Source organism: Dermacentor andersoni, chromosome 4 (genome assembly GCF_023375885.2).
Source record: "Dermacentor andersoni chromosome 4, qqDerAnde1_hic_scaffold, whole genome shotgun sequence".
In the NCBI taxonomy this organism is placed as follows: domain Eukaryota; kingdom Metazoa; phylum Arthropoda; class Arachnida; order Ixodida; family Ixodidae; genus Dermacentor; species Dermacentor andersoni.
Genome location: NC_092817.1, coordinates 91,611,702 through 91,628,090, shown reverse-complemented (window position 1 = coordinate 91,628,090; position 16,389 = coordinate 91,611,702). Strand labels below are relative to the sequence as shown.

The following is a 16,389-nucleotide window of genomic DNA, read 5'->3' as shown; positions in this document are numbered from 1 at the left end:
CCTCTGGATGTCGATTCTCTAAAGTCATCTAGTCTTGCACAATTGCAGCCCAAGTAACGATGCACTCACATGTGATATTATGCCGTCATATTAGCACACCCACGAAACCGTGTTTTTGTTTTGTTGAGGACCTATGAATTGCATATCTTCATTCTTATCCCATGAGAGGCCAACACGTATATAACGCGTACAATCATTCTTGCCAGCATGGCCATTAGACCAAACGAGCTCTCCTTGGTTAGTCACGTGGTGTTGGGAGACACCTAAACTTGGTTATCTTTTAAAACTTTTCATGTGGCAAACAAACTTCTCACATTAGAGCAGTGTGCCCAGTCATTCGCAATGTGAATGCCAAAGTGCTCCACTTTAGCCAAATCCATGGGGAAAAGCACGATTGTAAATTTACAGAATTGTTGCTTATGATCGAAAACATATTTGTTTACAAAGCGTTTTTTGATAAATCATGGTTTGAATAATTGAAAGAATGCCTGCAGCATGGAAAGCGACCATCTAGTTAAGCGTGAACAAAGCGGCAGTTTTGCTACCGTACCGGCATCACACCAATACACAGTGTGCAGAAATACCCTCTAGGTGTTGCTTTACGCCAGAACACCCCGAGCATGGTGCGGATGAAAAAAAAGAAAGAAAGAAAAGGGGGAGGAAAAAAGCTGCGTGAACTGTCGACCAATTCAGGACAAGGGATAGGTGGAAATGGGAATTTCGCTTGAAATAAGCATCTCGCTCCATTAAGTATTTGAATACCAAGAGTTTTTATCCATTTAAATGTCTACTCTAGCTACAACAACCAAAATGCAGTTCAAGTTGTCCACGAGTTCAAGTTATCCACGAGTTCAATTTATGGGAGTTGGAATTATTGAGACTTCAGTGTACCAAGTGAAACTAGAAAGCAGAGAACAGCAGCTTTTTGCGCCTCTGAAGTTGGATCCATGGCAATAAGAGATAATTCTTTAAAGAGCTAGTCCAGAAAGGCTAGCATAAAACTTTCAATCGCTTACTTCATTGATGTGCTCCAGATTTTGAGTGTCCCGCGACAAATCAGCTGCTCCAAATTTGAAATACTAGTCTGCTCCAAAACCAAGATACTTCTGCTCCAAATATTGCTTTAAAAGCTGTTTCAGCTGTCCAACCCCTGAGTGTTATTAGTGAAAGCCTTGCAGAGGCAAAGTATGGCATGCTTCCTGTGTGAACTCAGCCTATTCAACTGCTTTATTAGGTGACTTTTGATTTTATCTGTTGTTTTCAGTTTCTTTACGCTGTTGATACTGGAGTGAACATAACTACGTTAGGAGGCACTTGGATGCTTCTCCAAAAAGGATCTGCTTTCTACATCAGCAGAGGTTTGTTGGCAAAAATTACTTACTAGTACTACTTCCTTTGTTTGCACAGTTTTATTCCTACATGCCTTGTCATAAGTGCATGTTTTTATTTTTGGGGGTAGGGGTTTTCATTTATGATGTCACCATGTACCCATTCTTACCTCTTCAAGGACACCTTAACTGAATATATTATTACTGCACTCACAATTTCTTTACATCAGATGAATCGAGATAAGATTTGAAGAGAGTAATTTACCTGCCTAATAAACTAATTGAATGTTGCTCTTTGGTGTCCCTTTAAGGGCATGCCAAGGTACAAAGTTAGTTATGTAGGGCTTTATGGCGCAAAAGCAACTGAGGCTATGATGAGCCCACCACAAGGATGCAAAGTGTTCACCACAAGACTCATGAGAGCTTTGTCTTCTATACTGAAGGGGAGAAGTTTAGCACTGCCTTTTTATATTGTAGAGGAAGTCATAAACCAGCAATGAGATGAAAAAAATTTAGCAATGCTGGTAGCAATTTATTGTCTGTAATGTATAGCTACTAAAAGTTGTGCAGATCTCCGTGGATGTTTTTGTCATACCGCTTACAGCCGCAGTACATCCACAGCGTGTCTAGCTTACTTTTATGACGTTGTGACCCAGGGACTTCAAGCTGTCAGAGTTTTAAGCCTTTAGACGGCTGTTGACTATTGTGTCATTAAACTAGGAATCAACAAGTGACCACACAATGCCGCAGCTGTGTGCCAGTGGCTAGGACAGCCGGCTCAACTGTGGCAGGTGCATGGTTCGATTTCCACCGCCGGGCACTGACTGGTTTATAAGACGGGCATAGGCAACACCCCCGGCCAGACCTCAGGCTTTCTAGGGGTGCATTGCTTGGTAGGGCGTCATACAGATTGCTATGCTTGCTGTTCAAAAGCCAAGGTGCTTAAGGTGACACTTGTGAACACAGCAGCCACACAGAGGACGAAACTCATTAGTGTAGGCAGTGAATAAAATATGGTGCAAATACTTGTACAGTGCAGACCACTTGCGGTCAGTATATAGTGACAGGTATTTCTTGCTACATTGTATAATGAAGGTACATGAACTGAGCCTGGATGTAATATGCAGTTCTAATGATTATATTTTTCTGCTTTTCCACCATCGTTTAAAGGGGGCTGTGCTGTACAATTTTTGGAAGATGTGTTCCTTTATTCGAATCAACTTCTAAAATGCTTACTAACGTCGAACGTGTGAGTTACTTGCTATTTAATCTCCTCTGGAAGCTGCTAAATATAAGAATCTGCTTACTTAATAGTTGTGGTGTACTAGGAAACTTTTTGTACTGTATAACATGATGAACAAAATTTTTTTTGTCCCCTTCTTCGTTGCAGGCTTACCATTTACGCTGAAAAATCTCAATGAGACAATGGTCAAGATTCTTTATGTACTCACAGAGCCGTCCAAGGCTGATCCAGTGACGTGACATGTTAAGGGCACATTATGTAAATATTGTAAACACCATTGTTTTTATTGCATTGTCATACTTGCAAAAATGTGTGATATTTTTTTTATTTCTTGTGTAGTTTTACCCTCGAACAAAGACATGTATACAACTTTTTAAAGGCATTTTTCTTGATATTTCAAAGTTTTCACTCCTGATTTTTAGTTTTGACAATGCCATATATGTAAAGGCATGTTTTGTACAGCATTTGGGGGGGTGTGAATATTCGAAATCTTTGTGTAGAAAATTGAATATTGCACCATTTTATTTGGTCTTTATATTGAATAGTCACTATATTCGTAAATAGCCATACTTATTTGGCTAAACAGCTATCATTCACTCTCACCAATAAGTCCTGAGCTTGCAAATGAACTGCTTGATCCTTCCTAATGCTCAGTTTTGCTTTTAAATAGAATGGTTCATAACCTACATTCTCATGACGGGAAGTTCCTAACATGAATATTTTAGGACATGTAGATTGATAATGAGAACTGCTCATTATTTTAAAACTACTCAAAAAGTATTCTGTTTGATAATTCAATTTGTTTCTTGCACCATTTGAATCCTTTTCTACTTGGTCTCAGAAATTTATATTCACGCACCCCCGGCAGCATTGTCTCGAGCCAGTGTACAAATATTTAACTTGCGTGCCTTGTACATAGTTTCTGCTGCACTAATGGACCTACAGTTGAATTTTTTGCTTGCTTAAATTCTTTAAGAATTAATTCATCATACCATGTCATTGTACATATACTGTAACTGTTTCGCTGAATTAAAAAAAAATCTCATTTCTTGTGATGAATGACTTCTGGAAATAGCATTGTCTTTACAGGAAGCATCACCTATAACAAGGAAGTCTGCCTTGTAGTAAAATCATTGGCATGGATCCCCTCCCCCCCCCTTTTTTTTCTTAAATCGCATCATGATTAGCCAAAGCGTAATGGCACATTACAAAGTAAAATGTTTTCTGTTCATAAGCACTTGTCTTTTGCTGCATGTCAGCCAAGATTTGATATATTGGTTTTAGAGCAGAATCCCATTAAATGGATTCTCAAGGGACTGGAGAAGTATGTTCCAAATACCAGTTCCATTTACCAAAAAAGACTTGCAGTGGTCCAACTGGGCCCAACTAGGCTAGTGCAGAGTCGGGTATAACCCCGGGTTGTTGCTTGGCCAGCGTCACGACGCGTTAAACAGTCGTTTGCCGGCACTTTATTAAAGTTATATTTGATATATTGGTTTTAGAGTAGAATCCCATTAAACGGATTCTCAAGGGACTGGAGAAGTATGTTCCAAATACCAGTTCCATTTACCAAAAAAGACTTGCAATGGTCCAACTGGGCCCCACTGGGCTTGTGCAGAGTCGGGTATAACCCCGGGTTGTTGCTTGGCCAGCGTCACGACGCGTTAAACCGTCGTTTGCCGGCACTTTATTAAAGTTATATTTGATATATTGGTTTTAGAGTAGAATCCCATTAAACGGATTCTCAAGGGACTGGAGAAGTATGTTCCAAATACCAGTTCCATTTACCAAAAAAGACTTGCAGTGGTCCAACTGGGCCCCACTGGGCTAGTGCAGAGTCGGGTATAACCCCGGGTTGTTGCTTGGCCAGCGTCACGATGCGTTAAACCGTCGTTTGCCGGCACTTTATTAAAGTTATATTTGATATATTGGTTTTAGAGTAGAATCCCATTAAACGGATTCTCAAGGGACTGGAGAAGTATGTTCCAAATACCAGTTCCATTTACCCAGAAAGACTTGCAGTGGTCCAACTGGGCTAGTGAAGAGTAGGGTATAACCCTGGTCGACGCTTGGCCAGCGTCACAACGCGTTAAACCGTCGTTTGCCGGCATTTTATTAAAGTTATCCCTATCCTTGCAGTGGTACAGCACTATATGCAGGGTGTCTACCAACCGGGAAAACCGGGAATTCTCAGGGATTTTGAGTAGTCTGGAAAAAGTCAGGGAAAACTCGGGGAATTTGGGCCTCTATCAGGGAAAATTAGCGCCAATTTTATTGAAAGGGTCGAAAGTCGCGGTAATGCTGGCTCGAGCAACAGACAGGAATGGTAATGAATCGTCTTTGACGCGCTGTCGTCGGCTGGAGGAGTTGCCAGTGTGCAGTCAACGACCGAGTTTCCGGATTCCCGATAATTTGGACGGCTTCGCGGCACCGCCACGTAACCCATAGAGTCAACGTATCGGAACGTGTGAAATTTCGGACGCAAGAACTCTTCGCCGTCCGATTTTCCGGACGTTTTGCCGTGACCGCGGGTCCGAAACGGCAATAATCAAAGGTACCACCGCTGCTGTTTTGATTACTTCGCCACCTCGAACCGGCACTCTCGCACGTAGATCCGCTGGCAGCCGTTGCCACCACTGCGGCAACGCAAGGCCTAGCTGCTTCGACGTTCGCGCTGAAGCTTCTTGCCGTTGGATGCCGAGTTTTTTATTGAAAGAATTAGCTGCTGTCAGCAATGGCACGGACTCCGAATTTATGGTCCTCGTGATTGGCTTAGGAACATAGAAAACACGGTGCGTTGCATAATGCCGGTTCCCGAAAGTCAGCTTCGCCTTTGTACAGAAATGTTACATGGTGAAGCATACGCATAAGTATTGTAGTGAAGCATAACAAGCGTGAGAAGGGGATATTGCCACGGAACACAATATGCATTCCTTAATTATACACGCGTGCACCCTGTATTTCCTGTCACAGTACGAGCGCCGATATGCCTAATATGTGTACCGATAGGGCTTCAGAGCGTTTTCGAACGTGCCTGTCGCGGTTAGAGCCCCTAAGGGTAGTAAATGACACGCATTTATTTTTTTCCAACTCGCCGATTTTTCGAACGTTTTCCCGACCCCTAGGGAGCTCTAAAAATCGGTCGTGGACTGTGCAACTGGCCAAGGTGCTTCAAATGGTCCTTGGGGTGAACGAGTAGCCAAAGGGGGACAAGAACAGAAATGATGTATGCATTGAGGAATAAGCGGGAAAGGAAGCTTGCTGCCGCCGTTTTGAAGAAGTTTGAGCTCAAAAAACAAAATTTTGGCTGATGCCGAGATGCAGGTGTCCCACATCCAAAGCAAAATAAACTCTTTAGAGCAGTGAAACACAACACTCGGGCGTCATGCGTGGGCTGAGAGTATGTCAGGACAGTTGAGGCTGACTTACGAGCGGTTGAGAGAGAATCTCAATTGTGACAGGGTTCGGGCCTCATACCACTGAGCTTGCTATCAGTTGATAGAAATAGCTCATATTCGAATATATTTGCTACTATGTGCATCTCCTTTTTATTCGTATATTTGTGAACATCCGACTTCATTTGCAATTTTTTTCGAAGACACTTTATTTGCTGTGCATTTTACTAACCCCTGCCTTCTATTCTCTTTTTGAATAACATAAATACTACTCCTTAGTATTCAAATTGGATTAAGCCACTTTCTTATTTTTTCATGTGCTTACTAGAGAGTGACAGCATCAGGTGATATGGTTTCAGCCCGTCTTGACATAAAACATAGTTCTGCATCACTCAGGGAAGTGTGCAACGGCACTCAGGGAAAACCTGGAAAACTCAGGGAATTTGGAAATGTCAACTTGGTAGACACCCTGTATATGTTGTACACCTGCATAATACTGTGGTTAGAAATTTTGAGTACTCTGAAGTATTAAGAAACGGCTAGTTAAAGAAAATCCCAAGGTTCTTAGTGCTTAAAAGCTTATTTTGGAGCCAGTACAGTCACTGAGCAATACTTCGTACTCATTAGGGCTACAAGTGTGAAATAACGGATCATCAGAAATTAAGTGAATTATTCGCCAGGTAGCAATACAAAGTATAGAACGAGAAGAAAAGGTTGCCAGACATTGCTTTGTGAGCATATGCTTGCATGCAACCTGGTCAGTCTGTACTTTGGCTATCGTGCTGCCACTACAAATAGACGAAGGTAGAGTCAACTCATGCACCAAATATGCATCCTCTGTGAACATGAACAGAGATTGGCTGTGCTCTGACAGTCAAATAGTAGCATTTCTTATGTTTATTGTTTCGCAAGTCATTTCCCAGAATTTTGTGTTATTTGAAACTGCCCGATTCTGAGTGACGAAAAATTCACAACTGCAGCCAAAAAGTCGCCCACGACTGCATCTCTATTTAACATTTAAAGGAAAATGTTGAACACTTGGCACATACCATATGTTCAATAAGTACAAATGTCTTTACTGAGGACAGGCATGGAAACAAAATTAAAATTCGGATTCTGGTTCTCGCTGAAAAAATTTAAAGAAGACCATTTAGAGGTTGATTTTATAGTTTTGTTTATAGTTCGTTTATAGGGAGATATTTTGTTTCTGATTAACGAAAGTTTTTTTAATATTCAAGTACAAACCCACTTCAGAACCGGTTGTTCCATTTAACCAGCAATTCTGTTTAAGCGATTTCTGTTTGCAAAGATTCTACTGTACTTTTGAATATTCAGCCACTTAAGTTCTGATGTAACGAGGTACATATTTCTGATTTCTGTATGGCAATTTTACTTGCGACAAAGCTCACTCTTTCTGTTTATTGGGTCTGTCTACATGGACATTTAGCTGCACTCTTTATATATGTATATATATGTATATATATATCTGGTATTTTCACTTTGACCTATGAAAACATTATGCCTTTTGATTGTTTGGAAATTGCATTAGTCCAAGCAGTGCAGAGTCTATGGCGTTGTAGTGCCACTGCTGTGACGCCTGTGAAACTGCTGTACTATTGTACGAGCCATTGGCTAAGCAAATGCTCACCACAATTTATTGGCAAGCATTCGTAAGTGGCTGTAAGTTGCGCTGTGCTTCGTTAGTTGTCAATTTGTTATATTGGACAATTGTCCGCTGCATTGAAAGCCAATGTCTATTTGCTGACCACACAAAAATATTTCATGATGTTCCATGTTTAATTCTGAAAGCAGCCAGCTCAAGTTCATTCAGCATTGGGTTTCTTTGATGTTTAATACAGCGCTGCTCAAAGTCTTCTATCACACAAGCGCAACAATACAACCACCCCTTCAGCTTGTCTGTGGTTGAATGGATACTTCACACCTGCCATCATAGCTGCAAGTGCTGCTGCTTAGCACTCCCATGACTAGATTTAGCACACATGCACAACTATCCAAGAAAATTGACATTTGGACAAATGCCACTGTAGCTCACTTGGTAGAGCACCACAAGCACAAAGTGGAATATGTGGGTTCAGCTCTCCCCAGCAGCAAGTTGTCTCTTAATGCGAAGAACGAGTGGTAGCATGAAGGCCAATTTGCTCGCTGCTGCTGCCATGCTTCCTCATGCCAGCGCTATCACAGTGAGTGCCCGCGGTCATTGAGTGAGATGCATTCATGTTTTCCTGTGTGCGCGTGAACCATGCGTGATAATTTAGTTAGTGAGCGATTGTTTACAAGCTTATACGCCCTATAAAACTATTATCCTTACTTCATATAGCTGTCTGATAATTTGCTGTCACAGTTGATACTTTCCCTTTTGGCCAAAACTGTGACTTTTGTTAGTAACAAGCACTCGGTGGCTATGGACAAAGAAGCAACAGTGGCTGAATAGAAAAATGGGCTATAGAGCTGACAAAAGTCCCATTGGCAGCTCACAATACAGTTCTTTCTCTGTAATTTATTTTCTCAAGACACCTGGGAGCAAACTTTCTGAATTTTCTATATCTTGCGACTGCACCATGCATCAAGTGTGATACAGTATTATAGGTATTCTGGCCTACCCTATGTTAAATGCAAGTGAAATACTTTGTGGCAGCTTAGAACATTTAAGCATCTTCATACCTTAAATATGTGGACAAGGTTTGTCGCCTGTCTATAACAATAATGCTCTAGTGTCATACGTGTCTCAAACCAGTGCCTTGAGTTGAAACCAATCCACCTCTAGAGGAGTAGTACCCGCATTGGAAGCAGCATCACGCCCTTAGCCAATTACATACCAGTTTTTAGACTGAGCAAACTAGCAGCAATCAGTGCTTGCAGCTATTTGTTGTCGACAAGGCACAGACAGACCAGACCTTGATGGACACAACAAATGTAAGGTGCAGGCAGAAGAAATAAGCAGAAGGTGTAAACACAGTAGCAGCAGTGTAAAAAAAAAGAAATAATGTGCACACAGTGGTCTGGACTGAAGACAATTCACAATGTCATTGCCACAATTAGAAGCAAGTGCTCCTCTTGTAATAGGAAAGAAAAAAAAAGATGTAAACAGCATGAGTGTATGGAGCGGGTTGATATTGTTGGTTTAAACTGCAGACAAGTGAAACAGACACAGTGTTTGTGCCATCTGCCTTGCTGTTTTATTGCGAGAGCAAATATACGTACATTCCAGGCTCATTTCTGCCGTCGCCGTGATGTTCCATACAAAGTCCAAGGGCGATAACATTGTCGCCGTGCGCCATGTTCTTATGCGCAAGTGAAAGCTCTCCTTTCGCTGTTGAGTACGTGTTGAAGCGAGAGGCAGCACGAAGGTCCATTCACTCGCTGCTGAACACGAGCAAGATGTGTTCATGTTTGTTTGTGCGTGCATGACACCATGCTTGTTCACTTAGTAAGCGAAAGTCTGCTTGTTTACACGGCTGATAAATCTACTAGTTTAACCTCTATATAACGAACTTCAATATAATGAAATTCTTGATATAATGAAGTACTTTACTTTTCATAACCTCTTGTCCATAGAACATGTATTTGGAACCTCAATTTAACGAAGTGTGTTTGTATGCCATTTCAATATAACAAAATTTCGCTTCCGCAGCAAAGGAATACCGAGACAATAAATGATAACTTCCGTGGACGCAGATGGTCAAATAGTTGAATTACAAGCGGCTGCTTGCAAACGCACCTCTCAAATCGTGCGCGGCGCGACAAGAGCGAACGCCGAAGTGGAGCCCCATCACGTTCCATGTAAAGTCCAAGCGCGATAAGATCCTATGGCGCCCCGCGCACTTTTTGCTTTAGGTGCGAGTGAAAGTGTGCGAGGGTGAGACAAGGAAGATGGTGGCTACTCATGTGCCGCCTTCCCGCGCTAGCAAAGCCGCCTTCCCGCCTTCCCGTAGCTGCGCATGGCTGCAAATGCGGCTGAGCGCATACGCATCCGGGGACCCTGCTTTAGAGGTAATCTGTCGCGTGTGCAAGGAACGAGACGGCGTGGCATCATTTAAGCTATCTTACCGCACGTTTAGTATTGAAGGTTGCCTAATCTGGAGTTTCGACGACGCATTGGAGCGAGAGACAGACGAAGCATTCGCTCCCCGCTGCCGGCGCTTTTCATGAAAGCGTCGTCTCAGTGTGGGCGACGCCATCAGCCGCGGGGGCGAAGTATACGCGAAAGTGTGGCGGGCTTCGCTTAAGAGGAAGCTTTAGCTCGAGTGCTCCTATCCAAATACATGTAAAAGGAGAATTCGTTTTTCTCGGCAACCACAGCACCAAATTTGACGAGGTTTGTTGCATTTAAAAGACAAACTTAAAATCTAGTGACTGTTGGTTTCGAATTTTTGAGTTAGGTCGTCAATTTTTTATTAAAAATTGCCAAAAATTGAAAATTTTCAAAAAACGAAACTATCAAGTTTACAATTCTGTAACTCAACCACTAAAAATGATAATACAATTCTGTGAATTGCATCTAATAGTACATCTAAAGCGGACAAAATTGATATGTTACACATGAATATAAAAAAAATTTAATCATTGGGAAATACAACTTTTGCAAAACCGTTGTAACCAACGTAACAAATTCACGTAAGATGTAAAATGGCATATTGAATTTGTCCGCTTTGAATGATTTAATGGATGCCGTTTACAGAACCGCGATGAGGAAGCGCTAGTGGGCTGCTGAGCACGACGTCGCGGGATCGAATCCTGACCACGGCGGCCGCATTTCGATGGGGGCGAAATGCGAAAACACCCGTGTACTTAGGCTTAGGTGCACGTTAAAGAACCCCAGGTGGTCGAAATTTCCGTAGTCCTCCACTACGGCGTGCCTCATAATCAGAAAGTGGTTTTGGCACGTAAAACCCCATAATTTTAAGAGGAAGCTTTAGCTCGGGCGCTCATATCCAAACACATGTAAGAGGAGAATTCGTTTTTCTGGGCAACCAGTGCACCAAATTTGGCGAGGTTTGTTGCTTAAACGAAAGATTTAAAATCTAGACACTGTTGGTTCCGAATTTCTTATTTAGGTCGTCAATTTTTTATTAACAAGTGGCAAAAATCGAAAATTTTCAGAAAACGAAACTATCAAGTTTACAACGCAGTAACTCGGCAAAGAAAAATGATGTAACAAATATGTGAATCGCATCTGATAGTACATCTAAAGCGGACAAAAATTATATGTTACACATGAAGCTCAAAAAATTTAGTAATACGTAAATACAGCTTTTGCGGAACCCTTGTTCACAACGTAAAAAGTTCACGTAAGATTTTAAATGACATATCAAATTTGTCCGCTTTCAATTATTAGTGGATGCCGTTTACAAAACCGCAATATGTGTTCTTGATGCAGAGCTGTGATAAAGTTCGTGCTTCTATTTATTTTAAACTGGCGAATTTTTGAAAATCCTAACAAAATTTAGGCCCTAAATCGAAATTCCGCTTCCAAGTCGCTAGAATTTAGCTTTCTCTCTCAAATTAAACGAATTTCATTAAAATCGGTCCAGGGGTAACCTCAGAAAAACGTTTTTTTTTTGCGTTTTACATGTATTCGAATAAGCGGCGTCGGAGTTGTGCCCGAGCTAAAGCTTCCTCTTAATTCGTACTGCCGATGTGGAGATACCGTCGACATGGCATGAAACTGTATCATTAATCACCGACTCCAAATCCATCAATATGAATTGTTTTCTCATTTAAATTTGCTTTTTGCGATTGCCCGATAATTCGGAAAATTTCGCGGCCCCGTTTTAAGAAAAATCGATCGGCGACTGTACTTATTTGCATAAGAGGTTGAATTTCAGTATAATGAAAGAAATTGACGATTTTACCTACTTCGTTACACCGAGGTTTAACTGTAATTGCTATCGCAATCCATGCTTTGCCTTTCAGGCGAAACTGCGACTTTTTTTTCACCGTGTCGATCGCGGTTGCGGAGCTACGCGCATGATCTTTGAACAACGAAACCGACGGACGTGTATAGAAAGATGAGCCGATTCATATACTCATATGTGTTTACTTTTGAAAGTGCCCATAAGAGCGACAGCAGCAGTGAAGCGGGTTTGTTTACCAGGTCGCTCACAACGTACACATAGCTTGACAATTGCACGGCTCACAACAGAGCTGCTTAGAAGCTTTAAGGGAACGAAATACGTTTTCGTTATCTCACTGCCACAAATGAAAGCCTCGCCCTTGCTGCGGTCAGAATGCAGTAAGAAAAACAATTAAATGCAGTCATTTCTTGTGCAGGTAATAAGGCGCATAGCCCATAGAGATAGAGAAAGGAAGACCCACGCACGAGGCATATATCGCGGGACGGCCTTCACCGGCACCAAGAAGGGGTAGCTGAATGCTCGCATTTGCTGGCGCGTGGGAGCTGCTGCCATTCTTATTACACCGCGGCTAAAGCCGTGGTACCCTAAGGGCAACGCGTAGGGAACTCCAGCAGTACTTGCTGAAAGCACGAATGAATAAGTTATCCTGCAATCTCTGCTAGATTTGCGACAACCGTTTCGTGCTCCTTGAAATTTGGAGGTCACAGTTCTCCTTTCTCATGTTCTTTCAGCTCGCGAATGCGCAGCGACCATGGAGCGCTCGGGGGCGAAGTTGCCAGGTGTTACCATCCTTACCATAGAGTTACATTATTACTCACTCTACGATCCTTACACCGCATACGGCAGGCGAGGCGCTTATCGGCAGGGTGTCGTAACGAAATATTTTCCGTTCTGGCTTTAGTTTTGTTCCACGGAAAAAGTTACGTCGCGGTTCCACTCCGGAACGAAAAAACAATAATCTGTAACAGTTTATAACGGTTTCGGTTCGAATGCGAAAATTTTCGAAGCAAAGTAACATAGTATTTATTTTTCTCAATAAGCGAATTGTAAATTCTGAGTTCATGCTCAGTGCCATCAGTCAAATCTCAGAAGCAGCACGTCATCGAGTGTACTCGCCGAAATGTGAGACCGCTGTTCCGATAAAACGAACGATAAAACTTCAGTATAAGCGTTCTACCCTTAGAAAACGAAACGATAAGCCCTTGAGCGCGCAAGCCGTGGGTTTCGCTACGACGTTGGTCTGCTAGTGCAGCGAGCGGCAGGCTTAGGTTAGTGGAGCGCTCGACCGGCTATCACTTTCACTATCTCTACCTGAGGTACGCACTGCCTGACGTCGATTGTTTCAGATTGCCGACTTTCGCCTTGAACCGAAAACCGATCAAAAATATTTCGGTTTCACTACTGTTAAGAACGGCCAGCTGCAGTGCAAGTTTGGTAGCCATTTACGCCAGTGGTGGCAACCTCATCTTGGAATTCCGCCGCCAACCTCTAGCCACGGCGTGACTAAGTCGACTTTGTATCATGAACAATACGCGCATCCTCCACTCTCCGTCGCTTCAGCTAGGATTCGTTCGACGAAGCAGGCTTTGTGCTGAAACCGTCACCGTTGCGCTCTAGCCTCGTCGCCGTTGTGACTGAAGGAGTTCAACGAAGCAGGCTTTGTGCGCAACAGCACAACGCCGACCTGATCTGCTACGGGTGGGGGAGTTGACGCGGGAACGCCGACGCAGGCTCCTTCCCACGCACCGACTAAGACGCAAGACAACGCGCTACCTGCGACGGCTCCGAGTTCTACGAAGCCCCTCTGACGTCGGCTCCGGACCATCGCACCTGTGTGTGTGCGTGTGTGTGTGTAACCCGTCCCGGAGAGAGGCGGCCTGTTTAAAATGACTGAACGAACGTTCGCGTCACCTTGTACCGGGAGAGGACCGAGTGTTCAAAAACCGCTGTTGTGCGGCTGCTCAAGTCACTCTCTCTCAAGCAGTCATGTTAGACTGATGTACTTTCTCAAACAGTCATGTTAGACTGATATAAATACTGTGAATAAACCCTTATTCCTCGTTCTCGATGACGAGCAGTCTTTCCCTTCATCAACGTCCTCAGCGTGGATAAGTTGGACGACGGCATGGGTCAGCTACCTTCTAATTCATGCCCGACTCCAATCTTGACAACGGATCTCGAGCGATGGGATCGAACCTCCAATCATAACACTACGAAATAAAATAATAAACAACGCTTCGGTTACGTTTTGCTTCCTGTCAAAAATATCGTTATTTTTTTCTTTTTTGTTTTTCTTTTCGTTCCGTTCCGACGGAACCTCGTGGCGACGCCTACGGCAAAAATTGGCCTATGCAAAATTTATCCCGCACTTTCACTAAGCAAGCAAAGGGAGGAAGGGGAGAGGAGAGAAGGAATAGCGTGTGGTAGAGGCCAAACAGCACGTACGCTTGTGGGCTCGCGCCTGCGCACCTACGCATGCGCAAACCGTGCGGGATAGGTTGCGTAAGGTTGCGCGCAGCGAAGCGCGGAGGTCTATTCCACACAGGTGTGATCACTCAGGCTGGCTCGCTTGTGTGCGACCGGGCTGGAGTACGCGCTCGCACTCGTGTGCTCGTCTGGTGCTGCTACGTGTTGCATAGCGGCTTTGTCCGTCACATAACTCGACCGACGGATAGAAGCCAAATCCAGATTGCGCATTTTGAAGCGATGCATGCCAAGGTGTCTAGACACCATACAAGGAGCGAGCGCCCGTTGGTATGCGTCTCTTGTAGATGCAAACCGCTATTCATCGTGACCGCAAGCCGCCTAGACGCGAGCTTGCGCGCGTCGGCAAGCGTGCATGTGGTCTGGCCTGTGATCAAACGTGCGCTACGGAGGCAGGGGAGCGTGTCTATCCTCTTCCAGTCCGGTCATAGCTGTGTACGGTTGTCAGCGCTGTTAAACGCATACAGAACGCCCGCGCCCCATATCTTGGATGTAATCTGCGATGGGTACAAAGGTTGGCTTAGTCGCGGTAACGACTGTCCACCCTCGCACGGGGCCAACATTGGCCGCCGGGAGAGGCAGGTGGGGGCTGTTGGTAGACACTGGGCAAGTCGATGCAAAAGTTTGTAACGCTAATCCATCTTCACCGTCATGCACGCTCACGTAACAGCGTAACAGGTCTTAAAGAGGTTACTGGTGGCAGCGGGGCGCTGCCAGAGCTACAACCTCTCTCATTTTTCGCAAATCTCGCCTACGTTGGCTTACAATGACGGGTGTTGCACTGAATCGGAGGCTAGAAGCGCTCCACCGGTACTTTCAAGAAAAACTGATTCACCGCGCAGTCGGTCAGTACATGAATAGTGGGCGTAATTTATCACCATGGGCGTAGCCAGAAGGGGATACATCCACGGGCACGTGTTTCCTCCCCCCCCCCCCCTCCACCTCGAAATTTCGCTGTACCAGAATGCCTCGCATGAAAGAACGTGTAACCACACCCGCCTACCTGGCCCTCTCTTTCCCCGGTCATATTCATGCCCTTCCACCGCCCCCCCTCCCCCCCCCCCAAAAAAAAAAACGACCTGGCTACATTATTGTTTGTACCGAACCATTTCGTTTATATATACTATTCTCATCATTCGTCTTGCCGAGTCCTGGATAACAGTGGCGAGGCTTTGCCAGAGCCTTTGACGAAGTGCTATCTTCATCATCATCATCAGCCTATTTTATGTCCACTGCAGGACGAAGGCCTCTTCTCTACTATCTCAAATTACCCCTGTCCTGCGCCAACCGATTCCAACTAGCACCCGTACATTTCCTAATTTCGTCGCCCCGTATAGTCTTCTGCCGTCCTCTACTGCTCTTCCCTTCTCTTGGTACCCATTCTGTCACTCTAATGGTCCAACGGTTATCTCATCTGCGCATTACATGACCTGCCCAGCGCCATTTTTTTCTCTTAATGTATATTAGAATATCGTCTATACCCGTTTGCTCTCTGATCCAAACCGCTCTTTTTCTGTCTCTTAAGGTTATGCCTAGCATTCTTCGTTCGATCGCTCTTTGCGTGGTCCTTAATTTGTTCTCAAGCTTCTTTGTCAGTTTCCAAGTCTCTGCCCCATATGAGCACTGGTAAAATGCACTGATTGTATACCTTCCTTTTCAATGATAACGGTAAGATCCCAGTCAGGAGCTCACGATGTCTGCCGTATGCGATCCAATCCATTTTTATTCTCTGAATTTCCTTCTCATGGTCAAGGTTCCCTGTGATTAGTTGACCCAGGTAAACGTACTCCTTCACAGACTCTAGAGGCTTACTTGCGACCTTGAACTCTTGTTCCCTTGCCCGGTTATTTATCATTATCTTTGTCTTATGCATATAGCAGAATTGCTGAACAGCACAATGTCATTGGCAAATCGAAGGTTGCTGAGGTATTCACCGTCGATACTTACTCCTAAACCTTCCCAGTTTAATAGCTTGAATATTTCTTCCGAGCACGCAGGGAATAGCATTGAAGAGATTGTGTCTCCTTGTCTGACCCTTTTCTTTATAGGTATCTTCCTACTTT

The 16,389-nt window shown here is 43.9% G+C and overlaps 1 protein-coding gene across 3 annotated transcripts in view; it reads left to right on the top strand.

The window, feature by feature from the left end:
* Positions 1 to 3,626, top strand: part of LOC126536473 (uncharacterized) — a 37,709-nt gene extending 34,083 nt beyond the window's left edge. For all 3 annotated transcript variants that reach the window (XM_055074029.2, XM_055074028.2, XM_055074030.2), the window contains 2 exons: positions 1,265 to 1,358; positions 2,719 to 3,626. In XM_055074029.2, coding sequence (XP_054930004.1) covers positions 1,265 to 1,358; positions 2,719 to 2,810 — 186 coding nt within the window. In that variant the 3' untranslated portion in view covers positions 2,811 to 3,626. The remainder of the gene's footprint in view (positions 1 to 1,264; positions 1,359 to 2,718) is intronic.
* Positions 3,627 to 16,389: the final 12,763 nt, after the last annotated feature.